The sequence below is a fragment of the Tamandua tetradactyla genome, chromosome 1 (assembly GCF_023851605.1).
Source record: "Tamandua tetradactyla isolate mTamTet1 chromosome 1, mTamTet1.pri, whole genome shotgun sequence".
Lineage (NCBI taxonomy): Eukaryota > Metazoa > Chordata > Mammalia > Pilosa > Myrmecophagidae > Tamandua > Tamandua tetradactyla.
Genome location: NC_135327.1, coordinates 162,432,845 through 162,449,749, shown reverse-complemented (window position 1 = coordinate 162,449,749; position 16,905 = coordinate 162,432,845). Strand labels below are relative to the sequence as shown.

At 38.2% G+C, this 16,905-nt stretch overlaps 1 protein-coding gene across 4 annotated transcripts in view; it reads right to left on the bottom strand.

The window, feature by feature from the left end:
- PTPRZ1 (protein tyrosine phosphatase receptor type Z1) overlaps positions 1–16,053 on the bottom strand; it is a 220,614-nt gene extending 204,561 nt beyond the window's left edge. For all 4 annotated transcript variants that reach the window (XM_077118719.1, XM_077118786.1, XM_077118848.1 and 1 more), the window contains exon 1: positions 15,683–16,053. In XM_077118719.1, coding sequence (XP_076974834.1) covers positions 15,683–15,740 — 58 coding nt within the window. In that variant the 5' untranslated portion in view covers positions 15,741–16,053. The remainder of the gene's footprint in view (positions 1–15,682) is intronic.
- Between the last annotated feature and the right edge of the window lie 852 nt (positions 16,054–16,905).

Sequence of the window (16,905 nt, the reverse complement as noted above, 5' to 3'; positions counted from 1 at the left end):
GACTTTAAGGAAATTAAAAGATGAACAGAATAAGAATAGCAACAGTGTCTACCACAGTGTTATAGGACTATATTACACAAATATAAAGCATCCAGTTTACCATGAGCATGTCAATAAATGGTTATTATTAATAGTGACAATAATAACAAAGATGGTCTCTCTTCACATAGTCAATGTTGATTATTTAATACACCCACCACCACCTAGAGAGTAAGGCAAATTTACCTCCTGAGAGAAAAATAAATTTTAGTCTTAGTTATAGAGCAATGGAAAACATCCAACCCCTGAAAGCCTATTGCTCCACGACGTCAAAAATATCTACTCTTCATTTATATCAGCTACAGAATCATTGATGTTAAATGTGCTCCTCTTTTAAATTATGTGTTCTTATTAATTTTGATCATCTACAGTCCAGTGTAAATTACACTGACTGATAACCAGTGAAGAAAGCTGCAATTGTGTAGTCAAGATAAAGAAATGGAGATCAGGTTGGAAGAAGAGAGTAGAAGATCTCTGGGGACTGGAGACTGGAACCCTTGGCAAGAAGGGAATTTAAGAGAAGGTGCAGAAAGGGATGCTGGCCTTCCAAAGCACAACCTGAGTGAGATAAGAAATTGGTCAAGTATGGGAGTGACATAATTTGACTTGCACTTGAACAAAACCATTCTATCTGCTTTGTAGGGCACAAACAAGGAGATCAGCTGAGAAGCTACTGCAACAATCTAACTAAGAGATGATGGAGGATTGGACAGATGGTATCGGTGGATGGAGCTCATGAGAAAAGATGATCCAGGAGATAAACTGAAGTTAGAACTAACAAAGTTTACTGACAGATTGAATCTGGTTGCGTGATAGGGGAAATAAAGATGACTTTCAAGTTTTGGGCCTGAGCAAACGAAAATATGAAGAAGCCATTTACTGAGATAAAGAAAACAGTGGAAGTTAGGGTTTAGGGTGGGAGGGAGATGAAGAGATCAATTGTGGACCTGTCAAGTTTGAGATGTGTATTATTTAAGTGGGCATTTGGATACACGACTCTAGAGTTCAGGTAAGAGGTCAGGACTAGAGACAAATTTTTGAGGTCATAACTGTAGAGAATTTAGGGTTGACACAACCAAGCATGTAGTGAATAAAGAAAAGAAGTGATGCAAGGAATGAGTCTTAGGGACTTCGATGTGTAGCGTTTGGGGAATGAGAGGAATCAGAAAAGGAGAATGAGGTGGCAGCCAGTGAGGTAGCCAGGAAAATCAAGCAAGGGTGATATATTTGGAAGCCAAGAGAACAAAGTATCTCCAAAACGAGAAAAAGGTAGCTGTCAAAAGTTGCTTGTAGGTAATAAAACGAGGACCAAGAATATTGCAACGTCAAGGGAACTGCAGAGTGTAAGAAAGGCAGTTTGACAGAGGTGGGAGCAAGAAGTCTGTTTGGGGCAGGTTCCAGAGCCAATGAGAGGAGAACAAACAGAGACAGCGAGTACAGAAAACTCTTTATAAAAGTTTAGTTCTAAATGGAAGGAAAGAAATGGAACAGAAGTCAAAAGAGGAATTTTGTTTTTACTGGTAGAAATAATTGAAAGTTAAGATGCTAAGGAACACATTATTTTAACTAAACTATTAATTAATTTATATATTCATGTGCTAATCTAATAATTTGAAAGAAAACACCAATACTTTAATTATGAAATGGGCATCATGCAAAAAAAAATGAGTACTGCAAAAAAGACAATAAGCATTCACATGAAGCCTTGCTTCAGGGCAGGAGGAAGTCTACATTTCCTAATATTTATTGTTCCTTCCGCTTTTACACAGAAGATAACTTCTTTCCAACACATTCTGATGTCATAGAAAGCTTTTTTGAAAACAAAGCATATGCATAATTTTATAACTAATGTTATCCTAAAGGTCCGTAACTACAATGGCTGAATTTTGTGCAAGGCTTCTCATAGTGACTGTTTGACCTACACCTCATTTTAAATATTTAAGCCTTTTAAACAGCTGAATGAAAATATTGCATTCCTTAAAAATAAACTTTAAATCTACCCAGTAGATTACCTGCTGCTATCAATAGCTGTATTGTCAGTATTGTCAGGTAACCAGTTGCTTTAAAATACACAGTGCTTTCTCCACGCTTGAAGTCAAACAGGATCGCACATATCTCAGATCTTGTTCTTGGTCAAAAAGTATAAAAGGAACTGAAAGAAATGCTCTTGGCTGGCAGTGGCTGGGGTGTTGGAGGGATAAGGAGGTGTTAGCAAGAGGGATCCGGTATCTTTTTGTTTCATTCAAACCCTGGCTTGACAGGAAACATAGGGAAAAACCCCATAGAAATGGTACATCCGCCACACAGGCCAAAAAGTAGATTCTCCCACCGCTACTTAGAATAAAGAAACTTATAGTACTCTTTCTCTCATGTTTCTGGCCACAGTCATCTTTTTTCCCTTCTTCTGCATTCACTATTGTACTCTATTCCAATCACTTAATTTTCTTTCTTAAAACACTGAATGCCAAGAGTAAAAGTCTTTAGGAAGTTGTCCACGATTTTGTGCCAATTCAGTTCAAAATCTATATAGATTCTTGGAGCTGCTAAGATGAGAAAGCGAACTGATTGACCTACTTTTACTTTACTTTTTTAAAATAAGAGGGATTGAGTGAATTTAAGGGTGAATTGAATTCTAATTCCAAAGGTTGGAAATGGGACTCTAAGTTTTTTTACACTGCTAAAGAATGAGTTGAATGAGTTGAGATGTTAACATTTGACTGGATAGATCCTATTGTATGTTCTGTTTTTAAAGTGCTTCATAAGGAATTTGATTCATTTATGCCACAAATATTTACTGAACACTTATTAAATGGGCAGGATAACTTAAGGGTCCACTGGCTCTACCACTTGAGGAAACCAGACTCTTTCAAGAAAGAGAACTATAGAGCAGTGTGATGGTGGCTCAGTGGCAGAGTTCTCACCTGCCATGCCAGAGAACCAGGTTCGATTCCCGGTGCCTGCCCATGAAAAAAAGAGAGAAAACTACGGAAAATGACAACCAAAACACAATGCAGAAATGCAGTAATGAGTCATGTAGAGTGTTCTGCCACCACAGGCAAGAGGGCACTAATCTCTGAGAGCAAACACAGATACATTAGGAAGGGTTCCACAGAAGAGATGGAAGACAGCTAGGCATGTACAGGGCTAAAAGCTACTACAGAAAAAAGAAAAGTTTAAGTCAAAGTGAAGGAGCACCTGCAGAGATTCAGGAGAAGCTGGAGAAGTAGACTGCGCTCAGGATTGAAGCACCTCGTACACCCTGGAAAGTGCACAATATGACATCAAGAGTCGCATGAACCTATTGGTGCTTTCCAATCATGAGTAGGAGCAACACATAATTCCATCCATTATTTTCTCAAAGATTTCCATGGATGGAGATTCCTACATCTCTACTACATTTCATTTTTGAAGTTAGTTATAAGAATTTCTTTCTGAGAATTATGGAAACACCTGTATAAAAGAATAAGTACTTCTCCTAAAGTGTATGGTCCTTAAAACATTTCAATGCATTGCCAAAAATTAGCAAAAAGCCTTTTCACACTGACCTTAAACAACCAATAATTTATGCCAAGGGAGTAATTACTATAGCATGTTTTTGAACTACATATATTTTGGCAAGAGAGCAGGTTGGTGAAGATTTCTTAAGTTAACGTGGAATGGGTTGTTGCTGTATTTTCATGGCTGTATGTATCTTTGTATTATATTTAATATTGTGGAGCTTTCCAGCTGTGTTTTGATCAACTGTGTGTTTGAGATTTTTAGGTGAATGAATGAAGACATATGCAATAAGAAAATGACTTTTCATTCTTTATTATTGACTACCATATAAACATTCTGAAGTGGGTTAATCAGTGGGAACTTAAACTCCAGTCTACAAACCTTAAGTAGGCTGGTATGTGAACATATTAAAATTTTCTCACTGTAACTGCATAGCTCTAGTACATTGGATTATAACAGAATGAAATAAACAAGCAGAATTCTACAGACAAAAAAGTCCATATTAATCTTTTCTTGATAATTTATTTTCAGTGAGTGTTCTCCACTAGGGCAATTATCCAAACAAATCTCTAGAAGACTGTGTACTACAGTCTCAAAGCATCACATTTAAAAAAATCCAGCACTCCCCACCTATTTGTAAGCAAAAATTCACAGCATGAAGGTACACTTTCTCTGCCGGTATCCAGAGAAATCTCAACCTGTCTCACAGTAAAAGCGTTTACTAACTGTTATCATTAGTAAAAGACTATTTGGTTAAAGAATATTTTCTTTACTTGCCTGAATGCTATCAACTCTAATACAACCTAAAACAAAGTTGCTGTTTTTTCCAAACTGACCGATGCTGCAAGAGTTTTCATTTTAAAAATTCAAAGAAAAGGATATTTTGAAAGTCTCTCTCCAAGTAGGGAACTGGAATACTCTCTTATGGGTGTTTTATCTTTTTTAGGGGGTGAAGGAATTGGTAAAACCTTTTGAATAATTTATTGAGGAACAGAGAAGTATCTTGCATTTGCATGATTTCTTCTCCCAGGGAAATAATACTGAATAGTTTAGAAGTAATAAAAAAATTCAGAAGCAAATTAGTTGGAATCATAAGGAAGACAGAAGCATTACTGGATACTCTCTTGTGGGATGGATGGTGACCATATTGTGCTATATCTTAAAGGATTTAAGAGCAGTTTGCACTAGCCACATTTGGCTAATTAAATTTGACTTCATTCATTATACTTCTTTCACAGGAATCCATTTTACAGACAGCATTGCCATCCATGTTCAAAATTCTTCAGTGTAGCCAAGAATCATACACATACCAATTCAATCTTCGAGATTTCAGTAGCAATAGTTTATCACAAAAGAGCAGCTGTCACTACCAAAAATTAAGCCTCAAACTGGGAAGACTTAACTGTGGAAATTGTGTGATATTTCCATAGCCGTAGGTGTTGTACAGAACATGCAAGAAAAGTGTTTTAATGTGTAAATTTTTGCTTATGTATTTTCCTGTTTACACTATTATTTTAAATTTGGAAGGGTGGAATACTGAGGAGAGCTAAATACTTTTCAGAGTAGAGATGCAAAACCTAACCAACTTCTGTAGCCAAGCTTCTCCTTTAAGTAAATAATATGAAACAAGTGATAAAGGTTTGTTTTTTATTTCTGATTATAGCAAAAAAGGGGATGGGGGAGAGGCAGGGGCAACAGTGGCTTAAATTATCTAATGAACAGCAAATGTTCTCTATTTAAGAGGAAGAACTGTTCCTCATATGCTCACAGAGTATTTTTAATGAATTCATCTCTGTATTTTGTCTCTCCTTTTTCTGACTTCCGCAGACTTATAATCTGAGCCATACAATTTTCTTTTGTATGCTATATGGTGGTGGTGGTGGGGGCACATTTCATTCTTTTTCCATGTGACTATCCCATTATTGCAGCACGATTTGTTGAATATTTTTTGTGTGTGTGTGTGGGGGAAGTATACAGGACAGGAATCAAACTTGGGTCTCCTGCATGGCAGGTGAGAATTCTACCATTGAACTATCCTTGTACCTGCTGAGCCATACAATTTAACATTTAATTTTGTTATTCTATATATTCAAGTACACTTCCACCAGTGTTAGATTTATAAAGAGATTAACTCCTTAAATGCATAACTATTTACTAAATTCCCAAATACATATTGGACACACAGTAACTGCTCAGTACAGCTCTGCTGAAATGAGTTCCATTCATCTAAACTGGACCCAATCCCTTGAAGATGGACAGCACCATGTTCAGGTCAAACACAGAAACAGACACTCTTCCCACACTTTCTTATGTTAGAGGAAGGCAAAAGTCAAGTTCAAAACATCCATGATATTTCCTACCATTAAATCTAATAATTTTCTAAAAGAATATAATCTTTACATATTCAAAATAAAGCAATATTCAGTTTGAGTACTCCAAAATGTGTGTATATATACATATATATGTTTTCATATATGTGTGTATATATATACATTTATCTGTGTATATATTAGGTAATATATATGCATATATATGGTGCATGTATATACACAATACATGTCACCTGCTCTGAAAGTCACCAAAGGAAATTTCACTATCATCAAACGTTTTCATGAATAATCCACTCAGCCATACCTCTTAATCTGTAAATTTTGTATCTGACTCAAATAGTACAAAATATATCTAAACTTTTAATTACACAGGAAAAACATACATTTCAATCTCTGATAGCTGTCACTTTCTCCTTTTCCCAAATGTAATGATTCATTAATTTATCACTTCTGTACCCTTAATGTATTATAAGAAACATATGGTAGGTAACAAAAAAGGTATTATACCTGAAAATGATCTATTAAATTTTCACTTTTATAGACTGCATGGGTGGTTCAATGACAGAATGCTCGCCTTCCATGCAGGAGACCCGGATTTGATTCCCAGACCATGCACCACTACCTCCCCACCCCAAAAAAAGTTTTCACTTTGACTGCCACAGTGTATGAGCCTTTAACTGAGGTTTCTGAATCTCAGTCTCACTCAGTTTTAATTTACCCTATAATAAGATACCTGACTTATCTTCCTAAAATAAGGAGATCTACCTAAGTTGTGTCATTGCTCAAAATCATTCAATAGTTCCCCACACAAAGGATAAATTTCATACCCTACTTACCATTAGAGACTTCCGTCACTACACTGTCCTCCCATTTCTCTTCCCCTCCAACATCACTGTCCCACTTCCTTTCCATGCGTCTGCATGCCGTCCTTTCTGCCACTAATGCACTTCATTCCCACAGTGACCCTACTCACCCCCTGCAGGTCTTCATCCAACCCCATCTCCTCCTAGAAACTTTCCAAGGGGTGAATTTAGTCTATACCCCCAAACAATTCACACACTCATAACCCTGCAAACTTTGTCATATATGAGAGCTATGTATATATGGATCTTTCTTTTTGATGAAGGTTTAGCAGACCACTGAGTGCAGTCTCCTAGGGGACTATTTAGAACTTGGAAGATGCTCAGTAAAGAACTGATTTCAATCCATGTCCTCACTATTGATCACCAAGAATATTAAAATGGTCATCTGGACCATCTAGAAAAGTTCATGGTTAACTTTTTTTTGCATGGGCAGGCACCGGGAATTGAACTTAGGTCTCTGGCATGGCAGGTGAGAACGCTGCCACTGTGCTGCCATCGCCTGCCCCATGGTTAACTTCTAAATGGAGCTATTAGTGCTCTTCAAATATAATAAAAACAAATAGCCTAGACCTTACAAATAAATTACTGAAGTGATGAAATCTATCTAAATCTCATACCTATCATATAACAGCAAACAAGAAGTTTGGTTCTAACAAATTATACATGGAGAAAGAAAATAAACAAGAAAAGTGACCAGCAAGAACATGCTATAGTTGACAAAAGGAAAGCTTGTCTCTATTATGTGCCTGTGTCCTGGTAAATGGCATCTGGGAGCCCATCTTGGAGGCTGGTCCAGTTATCCTCCACCAGCTGACAGATTTGTGTATTGGGACCAACTCCAAGACTGTGTGACCTCCTGAAGTTCCTTTGGCTTGCAAAGATGATATGAGGTCAACGACATTAGACCATATTCTTCCTTCTACTGTTACACTGAAACTGGAACTGTCTTGAGAAGAGGAGAGAGGGGTGGGAAGGTTTCCAATGCCTTTGTCCTGTGGTACAGGCTTTGTTTAGAACAGCGTGAAACTTGCCAATATCTCTACCTTAAGAAAAATGAACTAAGATTGCTAGTATCACACGGTTGGCCTAGATCTGTGCTTTTAAACCCTGACTGCACTCGGTGTTCACCTGGGGAGTATTAAAAAACTATTCATGTCTAGGACTCATACCCACACATTACAATTTACTTCACGTTGGGTGGAACAGTGTGTTTTAAAGTCATCAGTATATTTTAAAAGTTCTCCAAGTAATTCTAAAGTGTTAGTGCAGGTTGACCTAGATCAATGGTTGTCAATATTTTTTGCACTGAAATAAACATGATAACATTATCACATGTACAATACACTCCTGTGGGCAGACAAGATTCTGCTCAATTCCCTAAATGCCAGTGAGGCACCATCCTTACATATTCCACTGAAGAAAACATCTCAGAATTCAAGTGGGTACAATGTTATTATAGCATAATTTTTAATCTGATGTTAATGTGATTGAAAATCACAAGAAAATCTAGAAAATTCCTATATCTGGTCAGCTTTTTGTTATTCTAAGCACATAATTAGGACTGTTTTGACCATGATCTCTGCTAAAAGAGGTAATTTTTAAAACAGCAATATTTCCTTTATTTCTACTCAAGGTATTGAGCTAATCAGCTCAGAGAAATGCCTAGCACTAAGACCCATATCTTTAGGTAAATATATTAGAGCATCACTATGCAAAAAATAAGCAATTCAGTCAGTGAGGGTGAAGTAGAAAAAAAAATGTAGTAAGTGCTAAAGCAGAAGTCAGAGTGAGAAAAGGATAGACTGATACTCAGAGGTATCTGTAGTCTCTGTTATGAATATTTTAATGGACAGCCTTCTTTCCTACTAATTCACAAATTATTTTTTCCAAATATATAAGGCATATATTTTCAAGAAACTTACAAAACAATTCATCTTTTAATATGTTATATTAATTGATTTGTGCTTACTGAATAAGGCCACAAAGTTCACATTAACCAGTATCCCAAACAGTAGAATTTACTTTAATATCTTGGTAGAAGAAAAAATAAAAGACACACTTCCCATTTTTATAAAAAGGAATTTTTAGTCAGAAAATCTGTCACCCATACATTTAAAATTATGTTAACTACAAAGCCCCCCAAATTATATTAACACAGTAAAAATAATTTAAGTAATGATATCAAATAGCATCAAGCCCCTCCCTCCAAAGTGCTCATCAGGCTGCAGAGCAACCTCAGTTTATTTGATTATTTTAAATTAATACTTAAAGGAAGTGAATTTGAGAAGGAAAAAACAATGAAGGAAGGGAGGGAGGAGTGAAGAAGGAGAGAGGAAAAAAGCAAAAATCCGAAAAGAACAGCAAGTCCTCTTTTTCTACTTTCAACTCCTGTGAGGATTTCTACATGCCTTGTTCCATTTGAGTTCAATTCAATTCATTATTTGCTGAGAATCTGCTATGTGGAGGAGAAATCTAGGTACAGTAGTATGGGATTATTGAAAAGACTACAAACTATAAAGCATGCACATTCACATGATGTAACTTCACTATCTGTCCTTACCCTGGTTTTTAGAAAGAAGTGCTTTGGGTCATAAGCTCATTTCCAGCTTGACTAGACAGGACCTATCCAACATGATGGCTTTGACTGGCTAAAATACAGTCTTCTTGGGCTCAAGATACTGTACTTCATTTCTCACAGGTTCAAGATAGAGTACTTTCTCTTTACTGCCCCTCCCAGTCCCTCTCCTCTCCTTCCCAACACCCATACACTCACTGAATTGATAAGCTGGTTCCCTGGGACACATCAAAGCTTCATTGCTGCCATGTCATCTAGAATTAAATGCTCACTCATAATTGTTACTGCCACGACACATACAGTATCAAGCATTTAGCCTTCCTATATAGATGATGTCTGGATCTAGGTGATGTTTATGTGCATTTCTGGTAGAAATCAAAGAAAGTAAAGTCCACAAGCCAGAAGTGGCATTAAAGATGGATGGACCAAGAAGAACGCTGACCTAACTCTCAGATTGGGACCAGAAAGTGTCAAAAGAAGGAAAGACAAAAGGTAAAGGGCCAATCTCAGCAGCAAAAAGCTACTGCTGTCTAAGAAGTTTCATGGTGCGTCTCTATACCCTTATATTTAAAATTTATTGAACAACTACTCAATTTCGCTAAACCCAAGAATGCTAGGATGAATAAAATAGTCTTTGCCCTGAAGAAGCTACTCTAGTCGGGGAGACAGACAGACATGAAAATAGATAAACTGCAAAACAAGGCTGTGAATGCCATAACAAATTTTGAAAAATGTGCTGTGGGGACAGAACATTCCCTCCTAAACTAACAGCTAATCTCTCCTATTTAACCCCAGTCTGTAGAGACCACCAAAGTGGTCATTAAATCTCATTCTCCTATTGCTGCTGTGCGTAAGGCCACAGGACAGTCTCCAGGAATTCTGCAGGGTTGATACACAATGGCCAAAAATTACTTATATGCATCAAGACTTCAAGCAATTTTAAAGACTTTAGAAATTTTTCTGGCTGAGTTGATAACTTCTCATCTTTTTTATCAATCAATATTATATCAGTTTTTCACTACTATTGTTCTAAAACAGTGCTGTCCAGGAGACTTCTGCAGTTTTGGAAATGTTCTTTTCTACACTGCCCCATGTGGTAGCCACTAGCCCGTGTGGTTACTGTTGCTGAGGAAGTGAATTATTTTATTTTAATTAGTTTAAATTTAAATAGCCACACGTGACTAGTGGTTCTGGTGGCTGCCACCACAGTTCTAAAATATAAGTCTTGTAGGATTGTGCAATAAGATAAAATACTTCTTCCTTTTTCCCTAATGCCCTCATAGTTGGTTTTAGTTCCTGAAGAAATACGAACACCAATGACAACTGGTTTTCCTTTATAACCTGCATTTGCTACTAGAGATTATCCCCAATAGATTATGATTAGCTGAAACAAAATGGAAACAAAATATTTCTTGCTTAAATTGACTATGGCTTGCACAGTGGGCTCTCAATGAAATGAAGTGGCTTTTAAAAAAATTTAAGAGATTTAACACATTAAGAGATATGTGGAAGAGACTATTACTCTCAACAACTAAGAGAAGTATTTTAAAAGCGGAAGTTAAAGAAGGTTGCCCACGTGGGGATTAAGCATCATTGGAGTACTGGAGCTCCATACATTTATGCTCTGCAGAATTATTAGTGCCTAGCACAGTGGGTGGCAGATGCTGGGCACTCCGTAAACATGAAAATAACACAGGAGAAGTTAAAAATGGTATGGATGGGTGTGCTCTGTATCTATATCACAGGTTGTTACATGGTCATGGTATTTATTAAAACTTCCAAGACAGTACACTGAAGCGGTTAAATTATGCCTTAATTAAAAAAAAAAAAAGTAGTATAGGAGCACACGGGAAAAGTCATGACAGGGATCTGTAAGACAGCAAATGGGCATGAAATACAGCATTGCTTTGCATGTGAGGCAAACTACTAAATTCAAAATGGCAAACAATTTCCTAGAAAAGGCAAAAAAGTCTCAGGCTCTGGAGTCAGAAGGAAAATCTGAGCTGTATGATGTCATTTAAGTCATTTAATGTCTTTGTGCCTCAGTTTTCTTATTTGTATAATGGGTAAAATGAAATACCTACCTCAGGGATTTAAGACAAGGAAGAAATGAAAAGAAAACATACTTAAAATGCTGCACCTGGTATAGAATGAATAGACAATAACTAAAAACAAAATACAACTGCATCTCCTTAAACAAGTTCTTACTTTGAGGTCCTCTGACCCTGGCTGGGGGGCAAGGATTCCATTTCTATGTTACAGTTTGAGAAGCTGGCAAATGGGTTGTCAAACACAGCTACCACATTGGACATACTCAAATATTTTTGGAGTAAGAGGAATGGGAAAATATATGCAGCTCAATACTTCAAGAAAAACTTGAATTTTTGCCAGAAGCAAAATTCGCATAGCATACAATTTTAAGCAAAGTTCCAAATATCTAGTCCAGACATGAGAGCTGAAACAAATTCATCAATCAAGTGTTTATCCTGGCAAATCTCCCTGAGTGGAAGCAACTATAGTCTACATAAAAAGAAGAGAGAAAAGGAATAAAAAATTTCTACTCTGAAAATCAAAAGTAATTAATTTTCTAAATGGAGTCTAATTATTTAGTATTTGGGGGGAAAGCATGAATATTTTATATTCATGTTTACGATTTGTTTTCTGAGGAAAACAGACCAAGCTGAGAGTCACAATATATTGGATCTCACTAACTCTGTACACGGGGTGAATTAAGAAATTAATTCACAAAGGAGTTGGGCATAATTTGTAGACAATGTGGCTCTTAAAGCAGAAAAATATGACTAAAACCTTCAGAATCTGATTCACTGCATATTTAATAATAATATTTAAACATCTGAAATTAATATGCCTTGCTGCCCTGTAACTTGCTTAATTCAAAGACTCTGAATTCACATTAATTGAAAGAATCTATTCTTTAAAAGCTCTTACAACATCTGCCTCTCCCTCAATGACTCATAGTTAAGCCTTCTTACAGGAAAGCCATTGTAATTTTTCCCATAAGATATACCTGTTCAGTGGGTCAAGATTAAACAATATCTAGAGTTGTGCAGGTCATCACATTAGTGAAGTTCTCCACCTAGCAGAAAACATCCCAATTACTTTAAAGGATCCAAATTCACTTAGGTTACCTTGTAGTCATCCTTAATTTCTGCCTCTCTGCAAAATCTCCTTCAGCTGAATAACATTACATTTTGAGTTAATCATGCAATTTAAAAAAATATTAACTCAGCAACAGAAATCAAGTCCATAGAAAAATTTGGTTTAATGATACAGAAATTTTGCTTAAATTTAAATGTCTATTTAACCCAGTGGTTGTCAAAGTATGGACCAGACCAGGAGCACTGGACCTCTTGAGAATCTATAAAACATGAAGAATCTCGGGCCCCCACCCAGACCCACTGAAACAGAAACTCTAGGGGTGGGTTCCAGCAATCTTTGGTTTAAGAAGACCACCAGGTGGCTGTGATACACATTAAAGTTTGAGGATATTGGTCTAGCTATTTCTGGAAAAAAGAGTTGAGGATGCAGCCCAATCTTGACAGAAATATTGAAACAGATGAACTCACAGAATATATTTAACAGTTCTCCCACACCTATTCCAATATAATCTCTCTTTTTAGTCCCAATTGATCCTTGTAGTAAATTGGAAACAAAGACTTTGTTTCGGCCCACATACCCTAGAATAATTTTTCTGTTTGGAGAATTATTTCCAAGAGAATTAACTGGTCTGTATACCCAGTTCAAACCACAGGGTATTTTTTTTGTGCACAGAAAATAAGGTCCCAATCACCAAGACATTCTTAAGTACTAAAAATGAACTCTGAATAATGGTAAGAATGGCAGTCTAACATTCAAGTTGCATAGGAGCTGTCATCTTGCACAGGAAATCTCACCCAGGTGACTGACTTAACTGAGCATCTAATATTTGTGCCAGGCCTCTGTGCTGACTCCAAAGATAGGAAGATAATAATCACGTCCACAAATACTATGGTTGCTATTGAGAGAAAAATAATTGAAGTAAAGGCTGAATTTTTTATTTATAGACGATATGCCCTAATTTTTCAAAATGTGCTTCCCAAAATCAAGACATTCATCCCATCTGAGGATGCTGGTACCTCAGGTCAGCCAGTGGGCAATAATGCAATCAGGTAACTTTCTCAGAATGATGGGACATCCGAAAATGGTCACCTTCCAGTCTCCAAATAACACACTTTGAGTTCCAATACAGGCTATGTTCAAGTCACATAAGCTTGTGATATTCTTAAACAATTAAATTCTTTACCCTTAAATTTTACATCTTCAAAGAGTTTGCATCATCAAAGAGTCCATTGAAATCTGTGCAACCAAAATCAGCAGGTTAAAGATACTGAGAAAAGCCTTTGTAAAGGTGGCATAGTCATACAACGGACTACTATTCAACCATAAAAAGGAATGAAATACTGACATGTGCCACGGTATGGATGAAATTTGAAAACATTATGCTAATTGAACAAAGCCACACACACTATATGATTTCATTTACATGAAATGGTCAGAACAGACAAATCTATAACTCTATAGACACAAAAAGTGTGTTACTGATTGCCAGAGGCTAAGATCAGGGGTAATGTGATCTTACCCCTGGGTAAGGGGTGAATGACTGCTAATGAGAATGGGGTTTCTTTTTGGGGAAATTAAAATGTTCTGAAATTAGATAGTGGTTATGTTTGCACAACTTTGTCACTATACTAAAAATCACTGAATTGAACACACTGAAAGAATAAATTGTACGTTATGTAAATTACACCTCAATTTAAAAAAATCACTTGGCAATGTACCTAGGGCGTGTGATTTTGATGGCATACAATGCTATACTCTCAGGTTCATTTCCCTATTACAATGGAATTTACTTTAAATAATTCAAGTATCTTGAGGACCTGGCTTTGTTGTTAAAACAGATACATGATAAAAATGCAAATTCAACAGGTGTGTATTTGATGACCATAGCACTTTTTAAAAATGTCTCCCCCTCTTGGACATCAACTGTACAGTTTTACAGTCAATCAGGTCCATAGATTTCCCCCAGGTTCTAAATGTCAACTGTGTGCATTACATCATCCCTGAGCATTTTTATAAAACTTTTGGAATTTAAATTATGTCCACATATTTGGCAGGCGATAGGAAATTACCACCCTATACTCATAAGCACTGAAATTCTCAGAACATGAAAGTGATTTGTTTGTAGAGGTTACTCTGCCAAGAGGAGCATCATATATTAGATGAGCTGTAGTTTAATATCCACTTTATTAAAAACAAACCAGAATAAAAAATTGAGACCCTCTGATTGAAAAGAGTTAAATATGAGCACTCTCAAATTGAGGTACAATGTTTTCTAACTTTCAGAGAAGCAAAAGCTAATGCCTCCAAGCCTGTTAGATTCCATCATGATTTAAAATCATCACAAAGGATAAAAGACATTTAATGAAATGCAAAATCCAACCCTACAATTCTGGAAAAAATTATTGGAAAAGGGAATCTGCATCCCAGGTAAATAAATACTGGAACTGGCTATTTTAGAATGCAATTTCAGTATTAAATGTGTAACTTGGGAGGTGAATGAAAAACGAATCCATGAATAAATCCACCAACCTTCAACTCTCTGACTTTGGCAGTAGTGGCAAAACGTTGATAGAGATTTTGATTGAAACTTTGTTTTTAAGTAACTGCCCGGACTTGAACGTGACTAAAGTAAAAGTCCCGAAAAACTGAAAATGCAGGTTGGTGCTTGTTCCTGTACTATCTTTCAGGTGTGTGTGTGTGTGTGTGTGTGTGTGTGTGTGTGTGTGTGTGTGTGTGTGAGAGAGAGAGAGAGAGAGAGAGAGAGAGAGAGAGAGAGAGAGAGAGAGAGAGAGAGAGGGAGAGAAAAATCAACTCACAGCAGGCGTGCATGTTTCATATAAGCGCAGACTGTCTACGGCATGATAAAGGACAGCAAAAATGCGGTACAGTATTTACCTCAGTTCCAAGGTTCTATTTCTGGTTATTTCTTTATTTTATGTGTATCTAAACATAACAGGCTCTTTCAACACTTCGCGAAAGACAAGAGTGGCGGGGGCAACAGGGACCATAACAACCCAGCCTCTCTTCTTCTGACGTCCCCAGCACTTATCTCCGCGTGGCGGAGGTGCGGGGTGGGGACGAGTACGTATCTCTCACGATGCTGGCATCCATCCTAAGGCCGCCGACCCCGCGGGACCCAAGTCGAAGGTCCCTTTTTCCTTCCTAGATGGCGGCAGCAGCAAGTAGCTGAAATCCCCCACCCCACCCCCGGTCCACCGGTTTCGGAGATGAAACCCCACTGAGGTCTCAGCACTCACCCAGGCGGCAAACACAGAGGAGCTGAATACAAGCGAGGAAGCGCTTTAGAATTAGCATTTCCAGACGGTCCGGGGCCTCCTCACCGCGCGGCTCCTCTGCTTCTCGGGGTGGAAAAGGAGGGGGCGCAAAGGAAATGTTCTTTTTTATCCTCCGGTGTATAAATTGGTATGAGATGTGTGTATGTGTGTATGTGTGTGCGCGCGCGAGCGCGTATGTACGTCTGTGTGAGAATCAGACGAATAATCGAGAGAGGGGTGCGTGACGACCGGGTGGATGTCGGGGGCCGCCAGCCGCGAGCCGTAAGTCGCCGGCCGTTTGGGGGATTTGTGTGCTACGCCGCTGAGGCGGCCGCTGGGTGAGCGCTCGGAGCGCAGCGGCGCCAGAGTGCTGGGGTGCGCGCTCGGCCGGGCTGTGAGCGTCGCGGCGCACGGAGGGGGCGGGGGGTGCAGGACCGCGCCGCTGGGGGCGTGTCGCGGGCCCGGGTTAGCGCGCAGGGGGCGGAGGAGCGCGTTTGTCGCTCTGGGTCCGAGTCCCAGTTAACAAAATACATGCCTACAGGCCTTCCCCCGCCCCCCGCCGGTGGCTTTGCTGTCCTGGAGTTAGTGAAGCTCGCCGAGGTTCAGAATCTTCGCGTGGTAAACGCATTGACATTTCTTTGGAAGTGAAGAGAGGACCAACCCCCCATTGTCCCGCACTGGCAGAGGCTGACCTTTGGGGTTCACCCTTGGAAATGTTTTTTTAGCGTATTGTTATCCTCCCTGCAGATGCTAAGTGCGTCCAGTCAGAAAGTGGTGGGTGCGCCAGCATATAACTAGGTGCCCCTCCTCTCTTTCTTTCCATTCCTCATATCACCAAAGTAGTTCCAAAACCTATTACCTCTAGTTGACTCTAATCTCCGCCCCCAAATCACCTCTAGTTGACTCCAAATAATCTCCGGCCCGAATTGTGACCAGTCTGACCCTGCCCCTCTCCAGACCCCTAATCAAACCGTCCTGCTGTTTGATTCATCCCAGTGACATTTGTTCAAATATATTTTTCAATGACAATTGATAAAATAAGCAATAATCTCTGTGAACCAAACAAGGACAGCTCATTATTGTCATGGTATAAGAGATACAGAGATTCTTCTTTCCCTTTAATTCTGTACTTTATTTGGCAACTTTACAATATTCTGTAATCCCATGGAAGTTGCTTTGACTTTAAGAACCAAACAAATTATGCA